This window comes from Abramis brama (assembly GCF_963993115.1).
Source record: "Abramis brama genome assembly, chromosome: 12".
NCBI classification, from domain to species: domain Eukaryota; kingdom Metazoa; phylum Chordata; class Actinopteri; order Cypriniformes; family Leuciscidae; genus Abramis; species Abramis brama.
Window position 1 is genome coordinate 13,079,657 of NC_139974.1, and position 20,926 is coordinate 13,100,582.

Genomic DNA, 20,926 nt, shown 5'->3' on the forward strand with positions numbered 1-20,926 from the left:
AAACCTCTCTCAGTCAGACGCTACAGAGAACATGAGACTCAGGCTAGTTGCCCTGTTAACAGTTAAAGCAACAATGAAGATTTTATTTTCAGTTATTTAATTATTTTTTCACTTTAATTTTCATTATTGAGTTCAGAAGAAATAAATATGTGGCATTTTGAGATTAGCATAATTGTGGACAGAAGCTTGTTTTTATCTTTAAAGACTGAAATTATAAGCTTTATTATATGCAGGATACATCACATTCTGACATCACATTATACTGTATATGAACATGTGAACTCATGCCATCTTAGCATACTGAAACTATTCTCTTTCAAGTGATACTTTCAGTATTAAAATATGATGGTAGTATTCATGTCACTTATATCCACAAGTTACAGTATGCTAATGTATACTATAAAAGTAATTAACAAACATGAAAAATATATATTTTTTACGTTCTAATTTTGCCATGTATACCAGAAACTTTGAATACATTTTTAAATACATAAAATGTATTCAAAGTTGCTGGTATACATGGCAAAATGAGAATGTATTTAAATGCCAATACATGTTCTTGAATCAGTTGTCCTGGAACCTGAGTGTCAAAGAAATATCCTAATTTCCTCAATCCAACACTAACCACAATATAAAACAAATCAGAGGGACATTATAGGTTGATAAAACTGCTGTGAAATTATAGGCAGATTGCTAACATTATTAACATCTTCTGATGCAGCTGCAAGTGGAATACACAAGCACTAAGATAGCTTAATATAATTAATCATTCAACCCAATAATATATTTATTTAAATGTACATTCCATTCTCCTGTAACATATAGCATGTCCATAATCCAGACAAAATTCACAAATGTTGTCTATTGGACCTTCCAATGACTGTCTATTTGTATATTTGTTTTTTTAATTATTAAATTATTCATTGTAAAAAAATAATAATATATCGAATGGGATTTAATTGCGTTTTAAATTAAATGTGAAATGTATAGAAAGTAAAGGAAAATATTTGTCTTCAAAATGGAGCTGACACATCATCAGTTGACCCTTTGTCTCCTATAATGAACATTTATGTAAGATACAGCAGCAAAATTACTTTTTTATTGTGTTTAATCAGAATACTTATACTAAATATAAAATATAAAAATACAAGCAATACAATATTACTAATGATATTGATAAATACATGTACATCATTCATTTCCTGTAGATTTATGTTTGAATGCATCTCCATCATTTAGTGAAGGTTGTTAGGGGTTAACAGTTTAGGACCCAAGGACCAGATGTTTGAAAGAAGACCCGGAGTCAGAATTATAAAAAAAATGAAGAAAAGTTTTACTGAAGATAGTTTGCAGTTTCATCAGCAGAAGTCAGCTTCAAGACTCACACAGGAGTTCGTAGGCCGCCCCGCTTACAGTTACAAAGATCACAGCAGTTATACCCTTCACCAAGGTCTAAGCTACGTCCTTGCTTCAGGTTGAATGATTCTGATTGGCTAAGAAATTGATAAACATAGTAATTTTCCACACATATACAGATAGACTGAAGCATATCTCCATCAATTATGCCGCTGACACTCGGACCCTGAAGTCAGGCACGTCGTGACCTTCCATGTCGCAGATTTGGGTTGCTGGGTGCCAGCATGTCCCGAACAACAACTCAGTCAATCTCCAATAATGCCAGTGGTTCCTTAACCTGTAAGCAAGAAGACTAACACACACACCGACACACATCTTTTCCAAGGTTGGATTTGGCCAGGCTCTAACTATAAACAGGAGTCTCATCTCAAAACATCAAGATAACAAGTTCTTTCTCTCAGGATAGGACACTTTAGTCTAAATGGAAAATATAGGCTTTAACTGAGAAATGGTCCCTTAAACAATAGACTTCAATGACCCCTATGTGTTTTAACACGTTGAAGACCTTTCTCAAACACAAAACATGTCCCCATTTCATTTCTGGAAGCCGGATTAAATGAGCGAGCACTGTTACTGCATTCAGATATCAAATACAGACTCCAGAGAAGTCATTCAACTCATTTGATATTTAGAAGGAAAAATATTGATTAATACCTTGATTATAATCACTCATTACATATACATTGAAGCAGCAGTGGATTCCAATCCACCCCCTTCAAGGTAATTTGACCATTTACAGTCTTTTACAGGACATAATGAAAAGATTATTTTCTAAAAATGATGACTGATTCTTTTCAGGTTGACATTTAACTGAGTATTTATTCTATTTCTAATTTCATTCTGCACTTACTTCCAGCACTCAGTTTAGTTCCTCCACTGAAAGTCCACAGTGATTCTCATTCATTCAATGAACTAAAACCTCCAGAATATTTAAAGAGCAATAGAAGTCAGCAATAGAATCCTGCAAAAATGCATGTTTGATTGTTTTATCACATTATGTAAATCCAGGAGGAAACTGAATGTGTGTTTGACAGGAGTCTGTTGAGTGGAGAGTGTTTTGCATGTTTACACTCACAAAACTCCTCATGATCAGTGTGTGTTCAGTCCCGCCAGAGTCACTGACACACCAAACAATAATGGCTCTTCTAATTCTGGCTACACTGACTCTGCTTGCTCACTGACACTGACGAAGGCAAAGAGCAGAAACTTATGTCAACTTTATCTCCTGTCTTTAATACAAGATTTTTAGAGTGCAGACCTTTCTTGCATTTTTGATTTGATACATAGCTCAGCACCTAAAATGTTTACATTATAAACAGTTTATTACATTAATAATGTCATACCATAATACATTATGCTTTTTTATTACATTATGCTTTGTTATTACATTATGAGTTGCTACACGTCTTTTATTCAGAATAGACGGTCAGAGCCGGATTTACTTGTGAATTTGTGACAGGCAAAATACATTTTTGACTACACTCTTCACCGCACCTCAAAAATACATAAAACATCAGCATTTATATAGTGTTTTTTATTAAAGAAAACACTGCTGTACTTATTCAAAGAACCAGTTCTTTATTTACCCTTGAAAACAAGCAGAGATGGACCAAAATCACTGAGGTTTAGGCACAAACTCTTGTCAATACTTTTCATTTGTTGAATATTTGCAAAGCACAGACAACCGTAAAGGGTGACAAATAATGATGTATGACGAAAATGACAAATGACGAAATATGGAGCTTCTGCCCGACAGCAACAATATTATACATTTTATAATTTTATAAAGTAATTGTTGTACAGAGTTAATTAGCATTTGAGTGAAATAATAATGAAAAATCGAATTATTGCTCCTTATTGTAATTAAAACCATTTAACACTTGTATGGTGTTCGGGTCTGTAGGACCCGTTTTCATTTTTTATCAAAAGAAAAATGATACGATTCATTATTTTTTCAAACTCAGACTCATTGGCCGTGGCTCATTTTCTGTGAAGAATATATATGAAAACATTTTCAATGACCACACACTGTACACCCCCGTGTCCTCATAAACCAAACGCTTAAAAAAACATACTAAATGGTGTTTTTTGAAATTCAAAAAATGCCAAAAGTTTTCTGTGATTGGTAGGTTTAAGGGTAGGGTTAGTGTAGGGGGATAGATTATACAGTTTGTACATTAGAAAAACTATTACGCCTATGGAGAGTCCGCGTAAACAAAGGTAGAAATATTAACCATATGCTTTATATTTGTTTATATTGCTTGTAATTGTGATGAAGTAAACATCTGTTGAGTATTTTAACATAAAATGTTTTAATGTTCACAATGTTGATTGTGTTGAATTAAAAACCCAAAAATGCAGCGGGTCCACCAGACCCACGAACACTGGCTGAATAACAAAAATATGAACACCACACAAGGGTTAAAAGTTGAACTCAACTGCACAATAACTCTACACTGCTCAAGCCTGCAGTGTAACAGCAGAACAAGAGTGAAAACAGTTAAATTTATTATTACTTTTATTTGTCAGCAACTGAGATCATTAGACTTTTTAAGATGTTCAAGAAAAAAAAAGATCTGTCTCTGTTTACCACCTGAAATATGTTTCTTGACAGTAAGAGCTTCTTGTTCTCAGAAAGGACATTTACATTGAAGACTCTTTGCATATGAACTGCACGCTTCAGTGCACTGGAGGTCTTTATAGATATGTGAGTTTATGGTTTTATGACTGACAGCTCTTCTTCATGATAACAGATCCAAAAGCAAACATGACTTTAATAGCCGTCATTATTTGGACACTCACAACCTGCATATGGAGTAAGTATGTAGAAATTAATATAATTAGATTCAGACCTAAAGCCAGAAATTAAGAAATCAACAAGTCCACAGATGCTCAGATCAAGAGTTAGACTTCATTTTATGCATTTTATTCTCTCTCTTCAGGTTCTGTGGGACAAACTCTGACTCAATCTGAAGCTCAAACAGTGCAGACTGGTCAGACTGTCTCTATTCTCTGTAATCATAAACCAGCAGTAAACAGTCATAAACCAGATGATTCCTCTAAGAGATCTATGTCCTGGTACCATCAGATTCCTGGAGAAGTTCCTAAACTCCTGATCTATTACACATCAGAGAGAGCTTCAGGTGTTTCTTCTAGATTCAGTGGCAGTGAAAGTGGAGACCACATGGATTTTACTCTGACTATCACTGGAGTCCAGCCTGAAGATTCAGGAGTTTATTACTGTCAGAGTCTACACAGTAAGACAGGAGACTCAAAGAACCCTGACTGGGTGTTCACACAGTGTAAAAGCATCATACAAAAACCTCCTTGGCTGAGACTTCTGCAGATGTTGAAGTTGAAGATCATTATTCACCTCACTGACTTTACACACAAACACACAGATACACAGACGGTTTATGAACTGTTGATGTTTATAGTCACACACTCATCAACACATTCTACATATTTTATATAAAAAAACCATCAGAATGTCTCAAACATGAATTACACATGAATTACAAATTATAATAACAATAAAATACACCCAAAATTAATATGAAAGAAAGCTCACCGTGATCAACACTTATGTAATGAAAATGAAGATTTCACATCAGTCCCTCATGAAATGCATTCACTAAAATAGCATTATTGGATTGACTGGGAAATTATATCTTTAATGTATCTTATATATCCAAGCCTCTTAGTTAAAACTCATATTCTCAATCATTTTACAGACCTGTTTAGAGGATCAGTGATCTTTTGCACCTTAAATAAATAAATAAATGAATAAACAAACAAACAAACAAACAAACAAATAAATAACAAGCTGTCTGCAGTTCAACTGAATCTTTATTTGCTTTATTCCATAAAAGAAAACCATGTATTCATCCAGACTTTAACTAGCTCTATGATGTGTCCACTTTAGTCTGAATTAGATCCTGAATCCTTTTTTGTCTATTGCTTCCTCTGTTAACAATCAAAGTAGGTTTTCTTGTATGATTATTAAGATCAAATATTTAAAAAGTTTATTTTCATGGCATTGAAGTTTAACATTCAATAGAATCAATAGAACTTCATCTATTTGTGTCTGTAGATTATACATATCTATAAAGGCCAAATATATTTTTTCTCATGCTGAGCCAGAGGAACTCCACTTCAGTAAATCACGCACTTTACAGATTTATTCCCTATATTACAGAGGGGTTTGTTCACATATGCCTGATTTTATGGGCTGTCATTTTATTCCTAAAAATATGGTGTGTGTTTTTTCTGGCTGTTGATATTTTCAGATTTTTGAAATGATAAAAATAGATTTCCAAAATCCCCTCCATACAAACTCTTGACTCTAATATGTCAACAAAATCTGACACACAAACTTTTGAAGCTGCTTTATCCAATGTTCAGATTTCTGTTCTGGAAATAAATGCAAATTATTGCAATTAGAAAATACCTTCTTTGTATATTTAAACATAACATTTCAGAAAACTAGTTAAAAAATGTTTGTGATTCTTCATGTAATCAGTCAACTGGGGAAGTATGATGAAATCTATTAGTTCTTTATTTATTACCCTATTCATCTCTTGTACATTGCCTTCATTTTTTCATTCACCCTGTTTAAATGCATAAATCTTGACAGTCAGAATTCAGACCCTTTTTCCTACATTTCATGTAAAATTAGTATAAAAGATTTCTCAAATATCTTATTTTAGAGTTTTTTTTAACATATACATTTTTATAAATTAAATGTAGCTAAAATGTTTTATTTCATTAAATATATTATTAAGATGCCATGCTAACATATCTTTTTACTGTAATCAATATTTTCAATATTAAAATATGATTTTAATATTCATGCTGTTCATCACAATAATGGACACAAGTCCCAAAACAATCAATAAAAAGTTGGATTTCATATTGTAAGTTGTTTTATAATACAGCAAGAAAGTCAACACCATATTTGAGTCAAAATGCTTTTATTTGGCAGCAATAAAACAACAAAGCATTGCTGTTACAACAGCTGAGAATATCTGAACATTATACTAACAGAACGAAAGATTCATTGTTGAGCATTGACTGATTTAGGACAGTCCTATCTAAGTTTGTGAGTGTGTGTATGTGTGTGAATGAATGATTATGCATGCTATCTATGTCTTTGTGTGATGTGTGTGTGTTTCACTGGTCAGCATCACACTGCTGTGTGTCCAGGCTCTTGGTCACTGCTTTCTGGGATGTGTATGTGGCGTCACAGCTGATGGTTGTTGCTCTGCTCCACTCACTCTCAGTGAGACTCAGGCTGCTGCTCCAGCTGTACAGTCCATCCTTCTGCAGAACACTGGGACTCAGATTCACAGCAGAGCTCCTGCTACTGCCATCCACCTTCCAGCTCAGCTTCCAGTCAGAGGGGAATCCCTTACTGCCCAAACACAGCACTGTAGCCTTACCCTGCTGCAGCTCGCCTCTGGAGGGGGGCAGGACCGTGAGGGTGGGACGAGTGGCAGCTAGAGTGAGAGAGAGAGAGAGAGAGAGAGAGAGTTTCATTCTTCTTAAAAACAGCTCTATCAGTCTTTCACTTCCCTTTAAGAGATTCAGAGTTAATCAAGCAGATCTGAAGAGCAACAGCCCGTAAAAACACATTTTACTGAATCATATTATTCTGATTTTAGTCTACACTGGAGTAAAAACAAGTTTCTTAGTAAAAACTACATTTTTTGTAAATACTAAGAATACTACAAATCCATTAACATATATACTGACAAATTGCATGAGACTTATTGATATAAATATTATAATTAAACTTTATTTAGAGTACTTCCTTATTGCACAATGCACATTTCTTAATATTAAGCCTAAAATGTGTTTCACTAGTTGTAAGGATAGTATGATCTCCGTATAATATGATTATTTAAATGCAAGATTTAAAGTGTACATAAAGTATACTTGCAGTTCCACTTTAGCACAATCAAATATACTTAAGTAGCTTTAGTTGGAACTCAGCACTGGATAACTAAAGTACAAAATTACTTGTTCCAATTTAGTACACTAAAAGTACAATTGCAGGATATTTATATTAAATACATAAATATAAATGTATTTGTAATAGGCCCTATACTTAGCATTAAATAAATGTATTTCAAATACATTTTAGTATATTTATTTTTCACTAGGGAATACGGAAATACACATTCAGAAGTATAATCAAGTTTAATATATAACAATATGTTATTTATTTATTTTTTAAGTGCCCATACAGCATATAATAACAGTGCAGTAATAATTAACACCCGAAACAGAAGTTAGATATATTTCTGTATTATCTTAAACATAAATATAGTCACGAATATTTATTAACAACTATAATGTATATATATGTATATAGAAAGAGATTTACTTACTTCCAACTGAGAGTCGTGTTCCTCCACCGAATGTGTACCACAGTGAAACAAACCCAATGAGCGGCTGTACAAAAACCTCCTGCACTAAAACTGACACTGACAATAACCAGTTTGCTCTTTTATAACTAATAGCAAAATAAATAAATAAAAATTAAATAAAATAAACAGACAAAGCTGCTAAATTAAATCTGTTTAATTTGGATAATTTCCCAAATTTACCAAGAAAAATAATCATTATTATTACTAAGACAAACACTACTGAACTACTAATTAAGAACTAAATATTTAAGTCACTTTGTATTTATATTTTGAATATCTTAAGCATTTAGTTCACTTAAAAAATTATATTTCAAATTTGTATACAGATTTTTATTTTAAATGGCTTTCATTCTAATTTACAATCCAAAGCAGTATCAATGCAGTAACCTATGTAATAAAACAACAATAGTAATATCTAAATATGCTACCTGTTCAGATCCACATGGTATATACATCTTTTTATTTTATTCTGCACTTACTTTCAACATTCAGTTTGGTTCCTCCATGCACCAAAAATCCTCTACAATATTATTATTCTCATTCACTGGACAAACCTCCAGGATATTGAGTTTTAATTTAACCATATTACTCCATAATTAAATATATTACAATGCCTATAGTCATATGAGAGAGAAGATGTTTCAGTTCAGAAAAGGGTTTTTCCACTGTAATGTAATTTTGCATTGGCAGCTCATGCTTCAGTGCTCTGAAGGGTTTACAGTCCTGTGAACGATTTTAACATATTGGCATTTTACTTCACACACACACATATACATAGGCCTATACATATATATTATTATTTATTTATTTTTCTCATGCATTATGTGATTTGAATTTGAGTTTTCTTTGTCTCACAGGCTCTTCGGGACAGGTCGTTGTGACTACCTGAGTTTAACTCAGTTCAGCTTGGTCAAACAGTCTCCATTGATTGTAAGGTCAACACTGTAGTTTATAGGCATCCAACTGGATCAGTATCCAAAGATTACAACATCTTGTATACATTCAGAAGCCAGAGGAACCCCCTAAACTCATTACACAACAATGAAACCCTCAAGTGCTCCATCTAGACGAGCGGTGGAGGCAGTTTTCACTCTGGAGGAAACGTCTTGATTTCACTAAGACTATCAGTGATGTCCAGCTTGAAGATGCTGGTAAGTATCCGTAAGATAAGTGATGAATGGGTGTTCATGCTCATGTGTAATAGTGCACGCCTGTATTCACCTGAAGTGACTCTGATTAACTCCAAATAAATCTCAGCTGTTCTTGTAAGATTCCTGACATCATCTTAGTTTCACACTACTACAAGAGCCATGGGCCACAAAGATCTCATGAAGCATCAACAGGATCTTATTTTTGAAAGGTATCACTAAGGTGAGGGGCTACAAAAACATTTCAAGGCATTCAATATACCACAGAAGACAGTGACAACAGTCATCAACAAGTGGAAAAAGTATGACACAACAATGAAAATGTCAAGAAAATTTGCCCTCCAAAATTGATGAGAAGACAAAGAGAAAACTGGTCGTGAGACTGTCAAGAGCCTACAGCAATATTAAAAGAGTTGCAGCACTTTCAACTATCTATAAACTATCTGTCTGGGCTTTGAGACACGCATCTTTTCTGACTAAAAAATATCCAAGTTCGACTAAACTTTGCAAAAACATATAAAGCATGCTCCCAAAAGCATGTGGAAATATGTGTATAACAAGTCCAAGATTGAACTGACATCAACAAAAAAACACTATTCCTATGGTAAAACATGTGCAGCCTCACGCTCTGGGATCTTTCTTCAGCTGGGACTGGGGCTTTATTGAAGGTGGAAGGAATCATGAATAGCTCCAACTACAGTTCCAGTTGATTTTGGCACCGATTTTTAAAGTGCCCCTATTGTGACATTTTTAAGGTTCCTAAAATTATTTTAGAATAAAAGTCAGTGGGGTCCAAAACTACATTTTTGACACTACTGACTTCCATTTTATTGAGAGAAAAAAAAAAACATGAGACATTTAAAAAATAAATTAATAACTTATAATATATTAATTTATACATTAAAATTGTATTATATTAATATTTTAATATTCTAATATTTTCTTTTGTGTTTCACTGAAAAGTCTTTAGAACTACTTGAAGGTGAGAGAATTATAGATTTTTTTTGAGTAAACTAATTTAGGCTAACTCAAAACGTAGTTGTATTTAGGGCGCAAGGGTTGACGATCAGTAACCACGATGTGTTCATTAAAATATTTTGAGAATTATCCATATCATGTCAGCTAATCTGTTTAGGAAGATACATGGCCTGTTTGATTATATGGAATTTGCTTTTTTTCTGTCAGATTTCGCTTCTGGCAATGAAAATTGTTCGTAAATTATATTTGGAGCCATCAAAAACTTGACTCGGGCCTAGAGTGCCACTGAAACTTGACCCAGGCCTCGTATCCCACCCTGAGCACAATTCAAGAGGGTAATTATTAGTTTCCTACACTCTTTTAAGTATGTGAAGCCTATGGAGAGGTAGTAGATCTAACACTGTATTAAAACACCATCTATTACTATATAAATGTGGTGCGCTCCAAAACAGAATGAAGATGTTGTGCATAAAGTGCAAATTATGCATATTCCCTCTCGACATGTACCAGTGTGAAATATTTTTAGCTTGCATCGTGTTTTCATTTTTGTCACAAATGTCTTTTTATAAAGAGTATATATTACAGTATTAAATTAAGATTGTCTTCTGTTGTCATTTTCCACTACTGAGAATGTCCAGATTTTTCCAGACAGCACAAATAGCTCTAGATTACATTCAATGATTCGCAGATTTCGCACATGCAAAAATTCAAGTAGGCTATAGCTACATCATTTGATAGATATGTACTCTATAATGATAGAAACATAACAGTTTTAAAAGTTTAAACACACATAAAAGTAGGCTATATTATTGTTTTATATTTTATTTATAACAGTAAGTTCAAGAGAAACCCGGTTTAGGCCTATATGCCTACTTTAACACTATAGCCTATACACTCCAATACTGATTATGAATAATTGTAGTATTTCTCTGTAGGCTATGGTTAATAGAAGGGCAGTTCCAAAAAAAAAAAAAAAATGTATTAAAAAAAATCTATGCAAAAATGGGCTCGTCCGGGATTTGAACCCGGGACCTCTCGCACCCAAAGCGAGAATCATACCCCTAGACCAACGAGCCATACAGTTATTTTGGTATATGGTGTGCCACGTTGCATAGGGAGAAGCTCCAGGACCATAGGACATTCGATGGAGTGAGTTTAGGATGTTTATTTTGATTTTGACGAATGGCGCCATCTGGTGGCATCAACCTGCAGTTACAGAGGTCGTTCAGTGGCCAGTTACATAGCCAAGCATTACATGCGACACCGAGGCTGGATTAGCACTGATTGATAGCCTGGAGATAATTGAAAAGGTTCATGTCCATGTGTTCTGAAAACAGAATAATCTTAAAATAACTCTTAAGACTTAACATTTACAACGGAATTAAGACATTAACTAAACATGTTGCTGAATAAAATATGATGTTCATAGTTGTACCAACATGGTAGAGGCCTACATTGTGTTTGTTTGTTTGGCTAGGTGTGATTTGAAAATCCCTCAATAAAACTTCTCAGCGGGAATCAGCTGTATAGAACACCGACTACCTTAAAAAGTGAGGACATTATTCGTAGGACTTTATCCTGACTTTATTTGCTTGCTCTTTTTTTTTTTTTTTTTTTTTTTTTTTTTTTTTGCTACTGGCTCATTGGTCTAGGCCGGGATATAATTTTCGCTTGAGAAGAAAACAGTCAGAATAAAGATTGGCCTTAAAACATTGAAGATTCAAGCATTCGACTTACTGTCTCCGTGCAGTAACTTAAAGCCACATCTAATCTGACTAGTCAACAGACAAAATTACATTTTGATTGTCTAGATTTTCGAGTAAATTTGAAGGGTGGGCAATGTATTCAAGGAAAAAAATAATTTATAAAAAATCAATTGGACACTTAAATAAGTGTTGAAGCTATTGAAATAAAAATAAAAACAAAAATTCGCCATGAATCTGAAGTTGCGATTATTCTTTTCTTCCCTGTTGTGACATAATATATCCGAGTGAAATGACTTCTCGAACAAGAAAAAATGTGGGGCAGGACTTGATTTTTGTCTATTGGGAATTGCTTGTTGGATCGTTGTGGTTTGCTGTTGCTGTGATCTCATGTGAATGAGTTGTCCCGCCCTCGCGCCAGTAAACACGTCATCAGAGAAGAGAGAAGATGCAAGAGGGAGGTAAGTTATTTTGATTAAACATGATGATAAAATAAATTTAAATAATATTGTTAAATACTGCAATAGTCCATACATTTTTATTTCATGTTGACTTTAAGAGAGGTTCATGTCCTCAGAAAAAAAAATATATATTATCATTATTGTAAGATAACTGTGAGATAATTATTTCGCTGTTGGAAAACACTGGACCGACTGTACAGCATGTAGAACTCAGTAAACAACCGTTGCATATAAATAGTTAATGTAAAGTTTTGTCAGTTCCAAGATTCTAAAGCCTTTAAAAAGATAGGGCTCGTCCGGGATTTGAACCCGGGACCTCTCGCACCCTAAGACCTCTTGCGAGAATCATACCCCTAGAGTAGACCAACGAGCCTTGAAAATGTATGACACGTTCATACAGGAGATCCAGGCCCATTTTTGCCAACGTGGATGTGGGATGCTTGTTCTGTTGGATTTCTGGTGACATCAAGTGTCTAATGGCGACATCTAGTGGTGGACAAGCAGATGTAAAGCTCTTCAGTGGACGTGTCTTTTATTCAAAATAGATGCTGTAGTCATATTACTTTTTTAAATTTGAATTCGTTTTTAAAAGAGGCTGTTCGGTATAGAAGTAAAAAGTACCTTTAGTGCCTACAACACAACTGAACACAATTAATTAAACTTAATTGTAACTGTGTTGGATAGATCAATATAGGCCAATAGGCAACTGTGTGAATTTGAAATGTTTTCTTGTAAGATGTATTTCAATTTTTTTTACAATTCACCCCACAGTCCGGGTCAGTTGTAACATACCCTGGGGTGAGATAAAATTATGATATCCACCGGGCTGTGATGTAATTTCATGAAATCAGGTGTAAAATTTATGAAAGATGTAACTTTATGTAACTTTTATTTTTGATAATATTAATGCAATTTTTTTTTAATTTTTATTTACCTTTAAATGACTAGATTTGATAAATAAATAATAAATAAATAGTAATTCAAGCACATTCCTCAAATTCTTTGAAGTTAAATTCAAAATAACTCACAATTTCACACATAACCCTTTGAATTCAGCTCAAATATCTTACATTGGGAGTCTCTGCCGACCTCTTGAATTATATAACGATATTTCATGACTCTTGACACTAGATGGCCTTATAGCTCTATATATGAACAGCAAATGAGCTGATTCGCTGGATCCTAAAGTCAGTTTCTCTCCAGGGTGTATTATACACATGTAGACATTATAAAATAATCTTTGGTAAAGTTTTAGCATTTTTAGTTTGAGTTTTGATAATTTTTAGGCTTTTCTAGTGAATCATTCCTCACATTTCATTAATTCCTAAGGGGGTCAAATTGACCCGTGAGGGAAGGATTTGTTACTTTTTTAAATTTCAACTACAAAACTCTTCGAATCCATTACTTTTTTTTCTTTTCTTTTTGTGTGTGTGTGTGTGTGTGTGTGTGTGTAGGCTATTCGTGGTTCAAGTGCGTCAAAAGTCCTAGGGTCTTAGACCCCTCTGAGGAATATTCAATTTTTAAAATGTTTTTTAAAAGTGAGTTTCGGGTCAAGTCTTTCACTTCCCTTTAAGAGATTCAGAGTTAATCAAGCAGATCTGAAGAGCAACAGCCCGTAAAAACACATTTTACTGAATCATATTATTCTGATTTTAGTCTAAACTGGAATAATGTGTGTTTGACGGGAGTCTGTTGAGTGGAGAGTGTTTTGCATGTTTACACTCACAAAACTCCTCATGATCAGTGTGTGTTCAGTCCCGCCAGAGTCACTGACACACCAAACAATAATGGCTCTTCTAATTCTGGCTACACTGACTCTGCTTGCTAAAGGTTACATTTTTTTTCCTTAATTAGTAGAGTTTGGTATTCATTTTGTAAAGCTTTGGTTCTCTTGTGCTTTGTTTTCATTTTTAAATACAAATGTTTTCATAAAGGACATAAATAACTCATTATTTGTATTTAAATATAACAACACATCTTTCTTTTATCTCTCTCTCAGTGTCTCATCAAGAGGTCCAGACTCCTGAGTCTCTGTGTGTTACAGCAGGAGATTCAGTCTCTATAAGCTGCACTGGGACCAGTGGAGTTGATAGTGACATGAGCTGGTATCTGCAGAAACCTGGAGAAGCTCCTAAACTCCTGATCTATACAGCAAGTGAACTTGAATCTGGAGTCCCAGATCGGTTCAGTGGAAGTGGACATGAACCTGATTTTACACTGAACATACGTGGAGTCCAGCCTGAGGATGCAGGAGATTATTACTGTATGGGGGTTTATTCTACTACAGTACTCACACAGTGAAACAACATCGTACAAAAACCTCTCTCAGTCAGACGCTACAGAGAACATGAGAATCATTTCAGACTAGTTGCCTTGTACAACAGCTGAGCAACAGTTAAAGTTTTAAAGAAGATTTTCTTATGTACTCAACATTTTCACTTTATTTTGTTCCTTTATTATGGTGTTTTATTCTGGATCAGTATTCATACAGCGAAACGGCATTGTACAGAAACTTCCCTCAGTCAGACGTCAGACGGCACAGTGAATTTACTCACGCACTAAATAAACTCATTGACATTAAATGATCATTTTTCAGTGTGAACAGAATAGGTTATCAATCTACACATTCTGTCTATGACTCTGTGATAAAGTTAAGGCAAGACACATGCAAAAACATTTATTGCACATTTATTTGTGTCTGTAGATTATTTATATTTTTAAAAGCCAAAATGATTTTATCTCATGCTGAGCCAGAAAATCTTCACTTCAGTAAAGAACTTACTTTACAGATTTATTCCCTATATTACAGAGGGGTTTGTTCATGCCTGATTTTAATTTTATTCCTAAAAATATGGTGTGTGTTTTTTCTGGCTGTTGATATTTTCAGATTTTTTAAATGATAAAAATAGATTTCCAAAATCCTCTCCATACAAACTCTTGACTCTAATATGTCAACAAAATCAGACACACAAAAATTTGAAGCTGCTTTATCCAGTGTTCAGATTTCTGTTCTGGAAATAAATGCAAATTAGTGCATATTTAATTAGAAAACGCCTTAATTAGAAAACTAGTTAACAATGTTTGTGATTCTTCATGTATGATGAAATCTTATAGTTCTTTATTATTTTATTACTCTTGTGCCTTGCCTTAATTTTTTTATTACATTATTTATTTATTAAATGCATAAATCTTGAGAGTCAGAATTCAGACCCTTTGTCCTACATTCAGGGTTCCCACGCAGTTGAAATCCTTGAAAGTTTGTGAATATGGAAAAAAGATTTCAAGGCCCTGGAAAGATTTTGAAAAAATACATGCATAGATACAGGTCCTTGAAAGTGCTTGAATTTATTTTGTGCAAGAAGTTTTCTGTAAAAAATTCCATATTATTCCCTCCGGTCCGCTAGTGGGGAATTCGCCAACACTTCGTGCCCTATGCGCACTAGCTTGCTTGATTTTGCCTACGTTAGTTACAAGCATTTACGCGTTATGTTAAGTGTTTCCCGCGTGAATTGTATGTTGCCATGATGTTCACGTGCGCAAAACTGTAACAATGTATCTTACAAGGTAACACGATATAACCTTGCTCTCACTTGAAATGTGTCCCCACATTAAGTCCTTGAATATGAGGGTATTGGAACTGGAAAGTCCTTGAAAGGTCCTTGAATTTGAAGTTAACCGAGGTGTGGGAACCCTGTACATTTCATGTACGATTAGAATAAAGGATTTCTCAAATACCTTATTTTAGAGTTTTTTTAATATATACATTTTTATAAATTAAATGTAGCTAAAATATTTTATTTCATTAGATATACGATTAAGATACCATGTTAACATAAATATCTCTTTTACTGTAATCAATATTTTCAGCATTAAAATATTATTTTAATATCCATGCTGTTCATCACAATAATCGCAATGGACATCCCAAAAAAATAAATAAAAAGTGGGATTTCATATTTAAGGTTGTTTTATAATACAGCAAGAAAGTCAACACCATATTTGAGTCAAAATGCTTTTATTTGGCAGCAATAAAACAACAAAGCATTGCTGTTACAACAGCTGAGAATATCTGAACATTATACTAACAGAACGAAAGATTCATTGTTGAGCATTGACTGATTTAGGACAGTCCTAAGTTTGAGTGTGTGTGTATGTGTGTGAATGAGTGATTATGCATGCTATCTATGTCTTTGTGTGATGTGTGTGTGTTTCACTGGTCAGCATCACACTGCTGTGTGTTCAGGCTCTCGGTCACTGCTTTCTGGGATGTGTGTGTGTGTGTTGTTAATACAGGAGATTCAGCCCCATTTTTGCCAACGTGGATGTGGGATGCTTGTTCTGTTGGATTTCTGGTGACATCAAGTGTCTTAATGGCGACATCTAGTGGTGGACAAGCAGATGTAAAGCTCTTCAGTGGACGTGTCTTTTATTCAAAATAGATGCTGTGCTAGTCATATTACATTTTTAGGGCCCAAGCCCTGAAAGGGCGAAGGAGACAACGGATAATGGTCTGTTCCTGTTGGAGACAACGGATAATGGCCTGTTCCTGTTGGAGACAACGGATAATGGTCTGTTCCTGTTGGAGACAACGGATAATGGCCTGTTCCTGTTGGAGACAACGGATAATGGTCTGTTCCTGTTGGAGGCTTGACACTGAACTGGGACTATGGTGAGTGTTTTATAGTGCTTGTTGATGAGGCTGCTGATGGTGAACAGGTGCGGGTGATTAGTATTCCGGAGAGAGTTATCGTTGTGTGGTGGATGGGACCGAGCTTGACTGGTCCCTGACAGTAGGACTGTATGCTTTTATTTATTTATTTTTTTGCCTGCTTTAATCATCTCCACATTTAATCATCTTGTATCTACCCAGCTGTTCAACGATGAAAAAGACAGAAAATGGAAATTATGAGTGGGGTGGCCCTGCTTCGGCCCTAACTCCACCCATGAAGAATCTTTGCATATGAACTGCATGCTTCAGTGCACTGGAGGTCTTTATAGATATGTGAATTTATTATTTTCTGACTGACAGCTCTCCTTCATGATAACAGATCAAAAAGCAAACATGACTTTAATAGCCGTCATTATTTGGACACTCACAACCTGCACCTGGAGTAAGTATAGGCTATAGCAATTTATGTCATCAACCAATTTAGAGGAACCTAAATTGAGCAATCCACAAGATCGGTATTGTCACTGAATATGTAACATATTGTGTACAAAAAAAAAAGAAAAAAAGAAAAGAAAAAGACACTTAGTCATTGTAGTGCAACTGTAAGAAATATTGTGTGCTCAGGCTGACAGATGCCCATAACTAAGTGTTAAATGTGCTCATCTGTTTTATATTTTTCTCATTGTTTTCTGTCTCTCTCTTCAGGTTCTGTGGGACAAACTCTGACTCAATCTGAAGCTCAAACAGTGCAGACTGGTCAGACTGTCTCTATAATCACTATAATCACACATGTAAGAAAAAATGATGTGGATGTCGAAGATCTCAAAAATGAAGTTTATTCCAGCAAAGTAGTAACAAAGTACAGACAGCACTTCGGATTCAGTGGAGTCAAACAGAATGAACCCAGAACATCCAAATCTTAAACCTTTTATCCTGTTCTTAATGTAAATTAAGTTGCTCTTGTTGCAACAACTGTGGTCTATGTCAGGGGTTCCCAAACTTTTCCATGCCAAGGCCCCCCAAATACCACTAGGTTCTGGCCAAGGCCCCCCGTATTGAACCCATCGACAATACTACGGCACGGCACATGTAGACATAAATAAATAAAACATCTAGGTGAACATCAGATTATGTGATGGTGTTTGATACCAGCCAATCAGAAAGATGAGATGCACCTATTACAATTTTCAAGGCAGATTCCGATTTTTCATTGAGTTTGACCTGCCGATACAGATTTAAGCCGATTCTGATTTCATTTTTTCTAACCACTTTACAGCACACACAAATATTATATATATATATATATATATATATATAATAAAACACCACTTTTACCCAAACTGGTTAATAAAAACAAGTTTAAATGGATACATTCTCTATAAATATTGTTGTCTTCATTTTCTTTTCTGACATAGCCTACTCCTTGTTAAAACACACTATACATGCAAATTATGTGCATTTTTTTGAGTGAAATCATATTTATTTTGTCCATCAAAAGTGTGCTTTCACTTTAACTGAGCGTGAGCAGCGCTACAAAAATAGACTCGGCGTCGAAACCCTCCGCTTCACTGCTGCTCATGCGACGCTCCTGCTTGACGCTCACGCGCTGCTCCAGCTCGCGGTGTGAATGCACTCACTGAACATGCACGCCGGAAAAAATTCGCGCTGCTCACGCGCCGCTCGCGGTCTGAAACGGCCGTAATTCACAAGGTTTCCTACATGTGCGTTCTGTGTGCATGTGTGATGTTGCGCGATGTTATTCATGCGGCGCCCAAGTGCATTTGAATCAGCATATGTCAGACTGAAAATCACGTGAAAATCGGCCAATTCTTGTCACTAGCCGATCAGTCAGATATCAGATAGGCTATGCAACAAATTATTATAATGTATTTTCATAACAATACTCATATTAGCAAATATTTATTTTTTAACGTTTTTTAACTTTTTTTTTTCCAACTTGCTGCGGCCCCCCTGGCGCCCTCTGGCGGCCCCCACTTTGAAAACCCCTGGTCTATGTTAATGAAGTTTTGACACCCCATTGTCTGAGAAGGTTCTCTGTGTCCCACACCCAGTCCCATTCTACAATTGACTACCATTTGTTCAGGATGTGATCAACCCAAATGGTGAAGAAACAATATAACTTGACTTTCTTTCATCTCTATGATAATTAAGCCATTTTGGGGATGAGCTCATTCTAAAATATATTTTGGAGTGGAATCTGGGTCGAGGCAGACTACAATTTCTTACACACACCAGCAGTAAACTGTTGGAACACAGGTGATACCTCTCAGAGATGTATGTCCTGGTACCATCAGATTCCTGGAGAAGTTCCTAAACTCCTGATCTATTACACATCAGTCAGAGCTTCAGGTGTTTCTTCTAGATTCAGCGGCAGTGAAAGTCTCATTTATAGACAATAGTGGGCCCACAGCTGATTAGCAGAACTAGCCGGTTAGCCGGAGACCTACAGCTGCACTGGGTGTACACAACATAACATTCAAACTATTGTGAACAAGCAATAGAAAATATAAACATCAATTATTAATCATGCTTACAGGCTGTGATTCAGAGGAGCAAGCTGGTCCAAATAAACTAGGTACCGAGATTTAAGAAGCAGTCATCAGTAAAATGACGGGAACACAACAAAAGATTGCGATTGTACTGCTGTGGTATCATTGAAAAAAATAATTGTAACCACTAATTCTTTGCAACATCATCATTCGAAAGTGAAAATGAAACAAATTTACTTTCACGGCGTTACACAGCGTCTTCAAACCATGATGTTAACCACGTGAAAAAGCTACAGTGTTTGAGGGCAGGTCAAGTTGTTCACGGGAGGATAATGTAGAACATGCGGGCGTTAGGCTAAAATGTGTTACCTAGTGTATCCGTCACAGAAGTGGGAATCGAAATACTGACGACTCGTTTAGGCTGTTCAGAGTCGATTCTGTCTTTTGAGAGACAATAACTTTATTTATTGTGCCCTTTCGGATTCAGAATTTTGCAGATCATTTACATTCACAGACATTACACATTGCATGAAAGGAAATATTTGAAAAAGCATAATAGGGGCACTTTAATGAAACTGTTGCGTTCACAATTTAGTGACACAATGTAATTAGCCTATGCTTTACTTTTAATGTAGTTATTTTACATAAATCTATTATTACATTTTGTGCTCAAATTTATTACATTAAAAATGAGTATTATTCTATTTAAACATTGAACATTGTTTCACTTATACATTATTTGCTGGTATGTGTGTTTCATTAGTGTGTTCCTAATGTAATACATTTATCATACAATAACCTATTACACAATATGAAAAGTCACTATTACATTGGAAATTCATTATTACATTATTTCAGACAGGACCACTTTGGCAAGTTACTTGAGTTTATTGAACACAATTTATCTTTGGCGGTATATGGTTTCTTATGGGGGTTCTTGCTCCATAATTAATGGCATACAGAGCTTTAGCATTAACCCCCCATAAAACCATCAGCTTGAGTGATATACAGATGATTAAGACACTTTAGTATGTCTTTAAAGCAAAACAGTGTTAATAAGTAGACGTGGCAGTAAATCATCTAAAGGCTACTGTAGCTTGGCTATGAGGATGAGTGTCTCTCAGCAGTGATATCTGTGATGACTATAGGACCTTGGTAATCTGAAACAAAAGAAAACAACAGCCAGAAGGTGCACAGTAATATGCTTGATACTTATAGTGGTGATGGCGGGAGGGTTGTGAGCAGTTTGAGCATGCTTACCGAGCAGTAATACCACACACACACACACACACACACACATATATATATATGTATATATATATATATATATATATATATATATATAATCCCGGTCTAATAGGAGAATGATAGTGGCAGGAGAATGGAGCGATATGACAGCTGATCTCGGCCTAAACCGTAACGTGGCCTGCCTGAAATGGAAGCTTTAGCGTAAGTTCTGCTGGGAAGACTCAATTGTTATGTCACTTATTACCTTCTCATCTATCCAATCACGTTCTAATACTTGTAGTATAAAAGGTGGGTACTTACACAACATCTGAGTTTGCAGATGTTGACGCTTTCATTCATCTCCATCCTCCCACCACCTCCAA

General features: G+C 35.1%; 1 protein-coding gene across 1 annotated transcript; it reads right to left on the reverse strand.

Moving 5' to 3' along the window:
* Positions 1-6,372: 6,372 nt before the first annotated feature.
* LOC311092963 (immunoglobulin kappa constant) lies at positions 6,373-8,468 on the reverse strand. Its single transcript, XM_084129998.1, has 3 exons — positions 8,327-8,468; positions 7,809-7,904; positions 6,373-6,914 (listed from the first exon to the last, which is right to left on the reverse strand). Coding segments are annotated over exons 1-3 (423 nt in total). The 5' UTR covers positions 8,328-8,468; the 3' UTR covers positions 6,373-6,588.
* Positions 8,469-20,926: the final 12,458 nt, after the last annotated feature.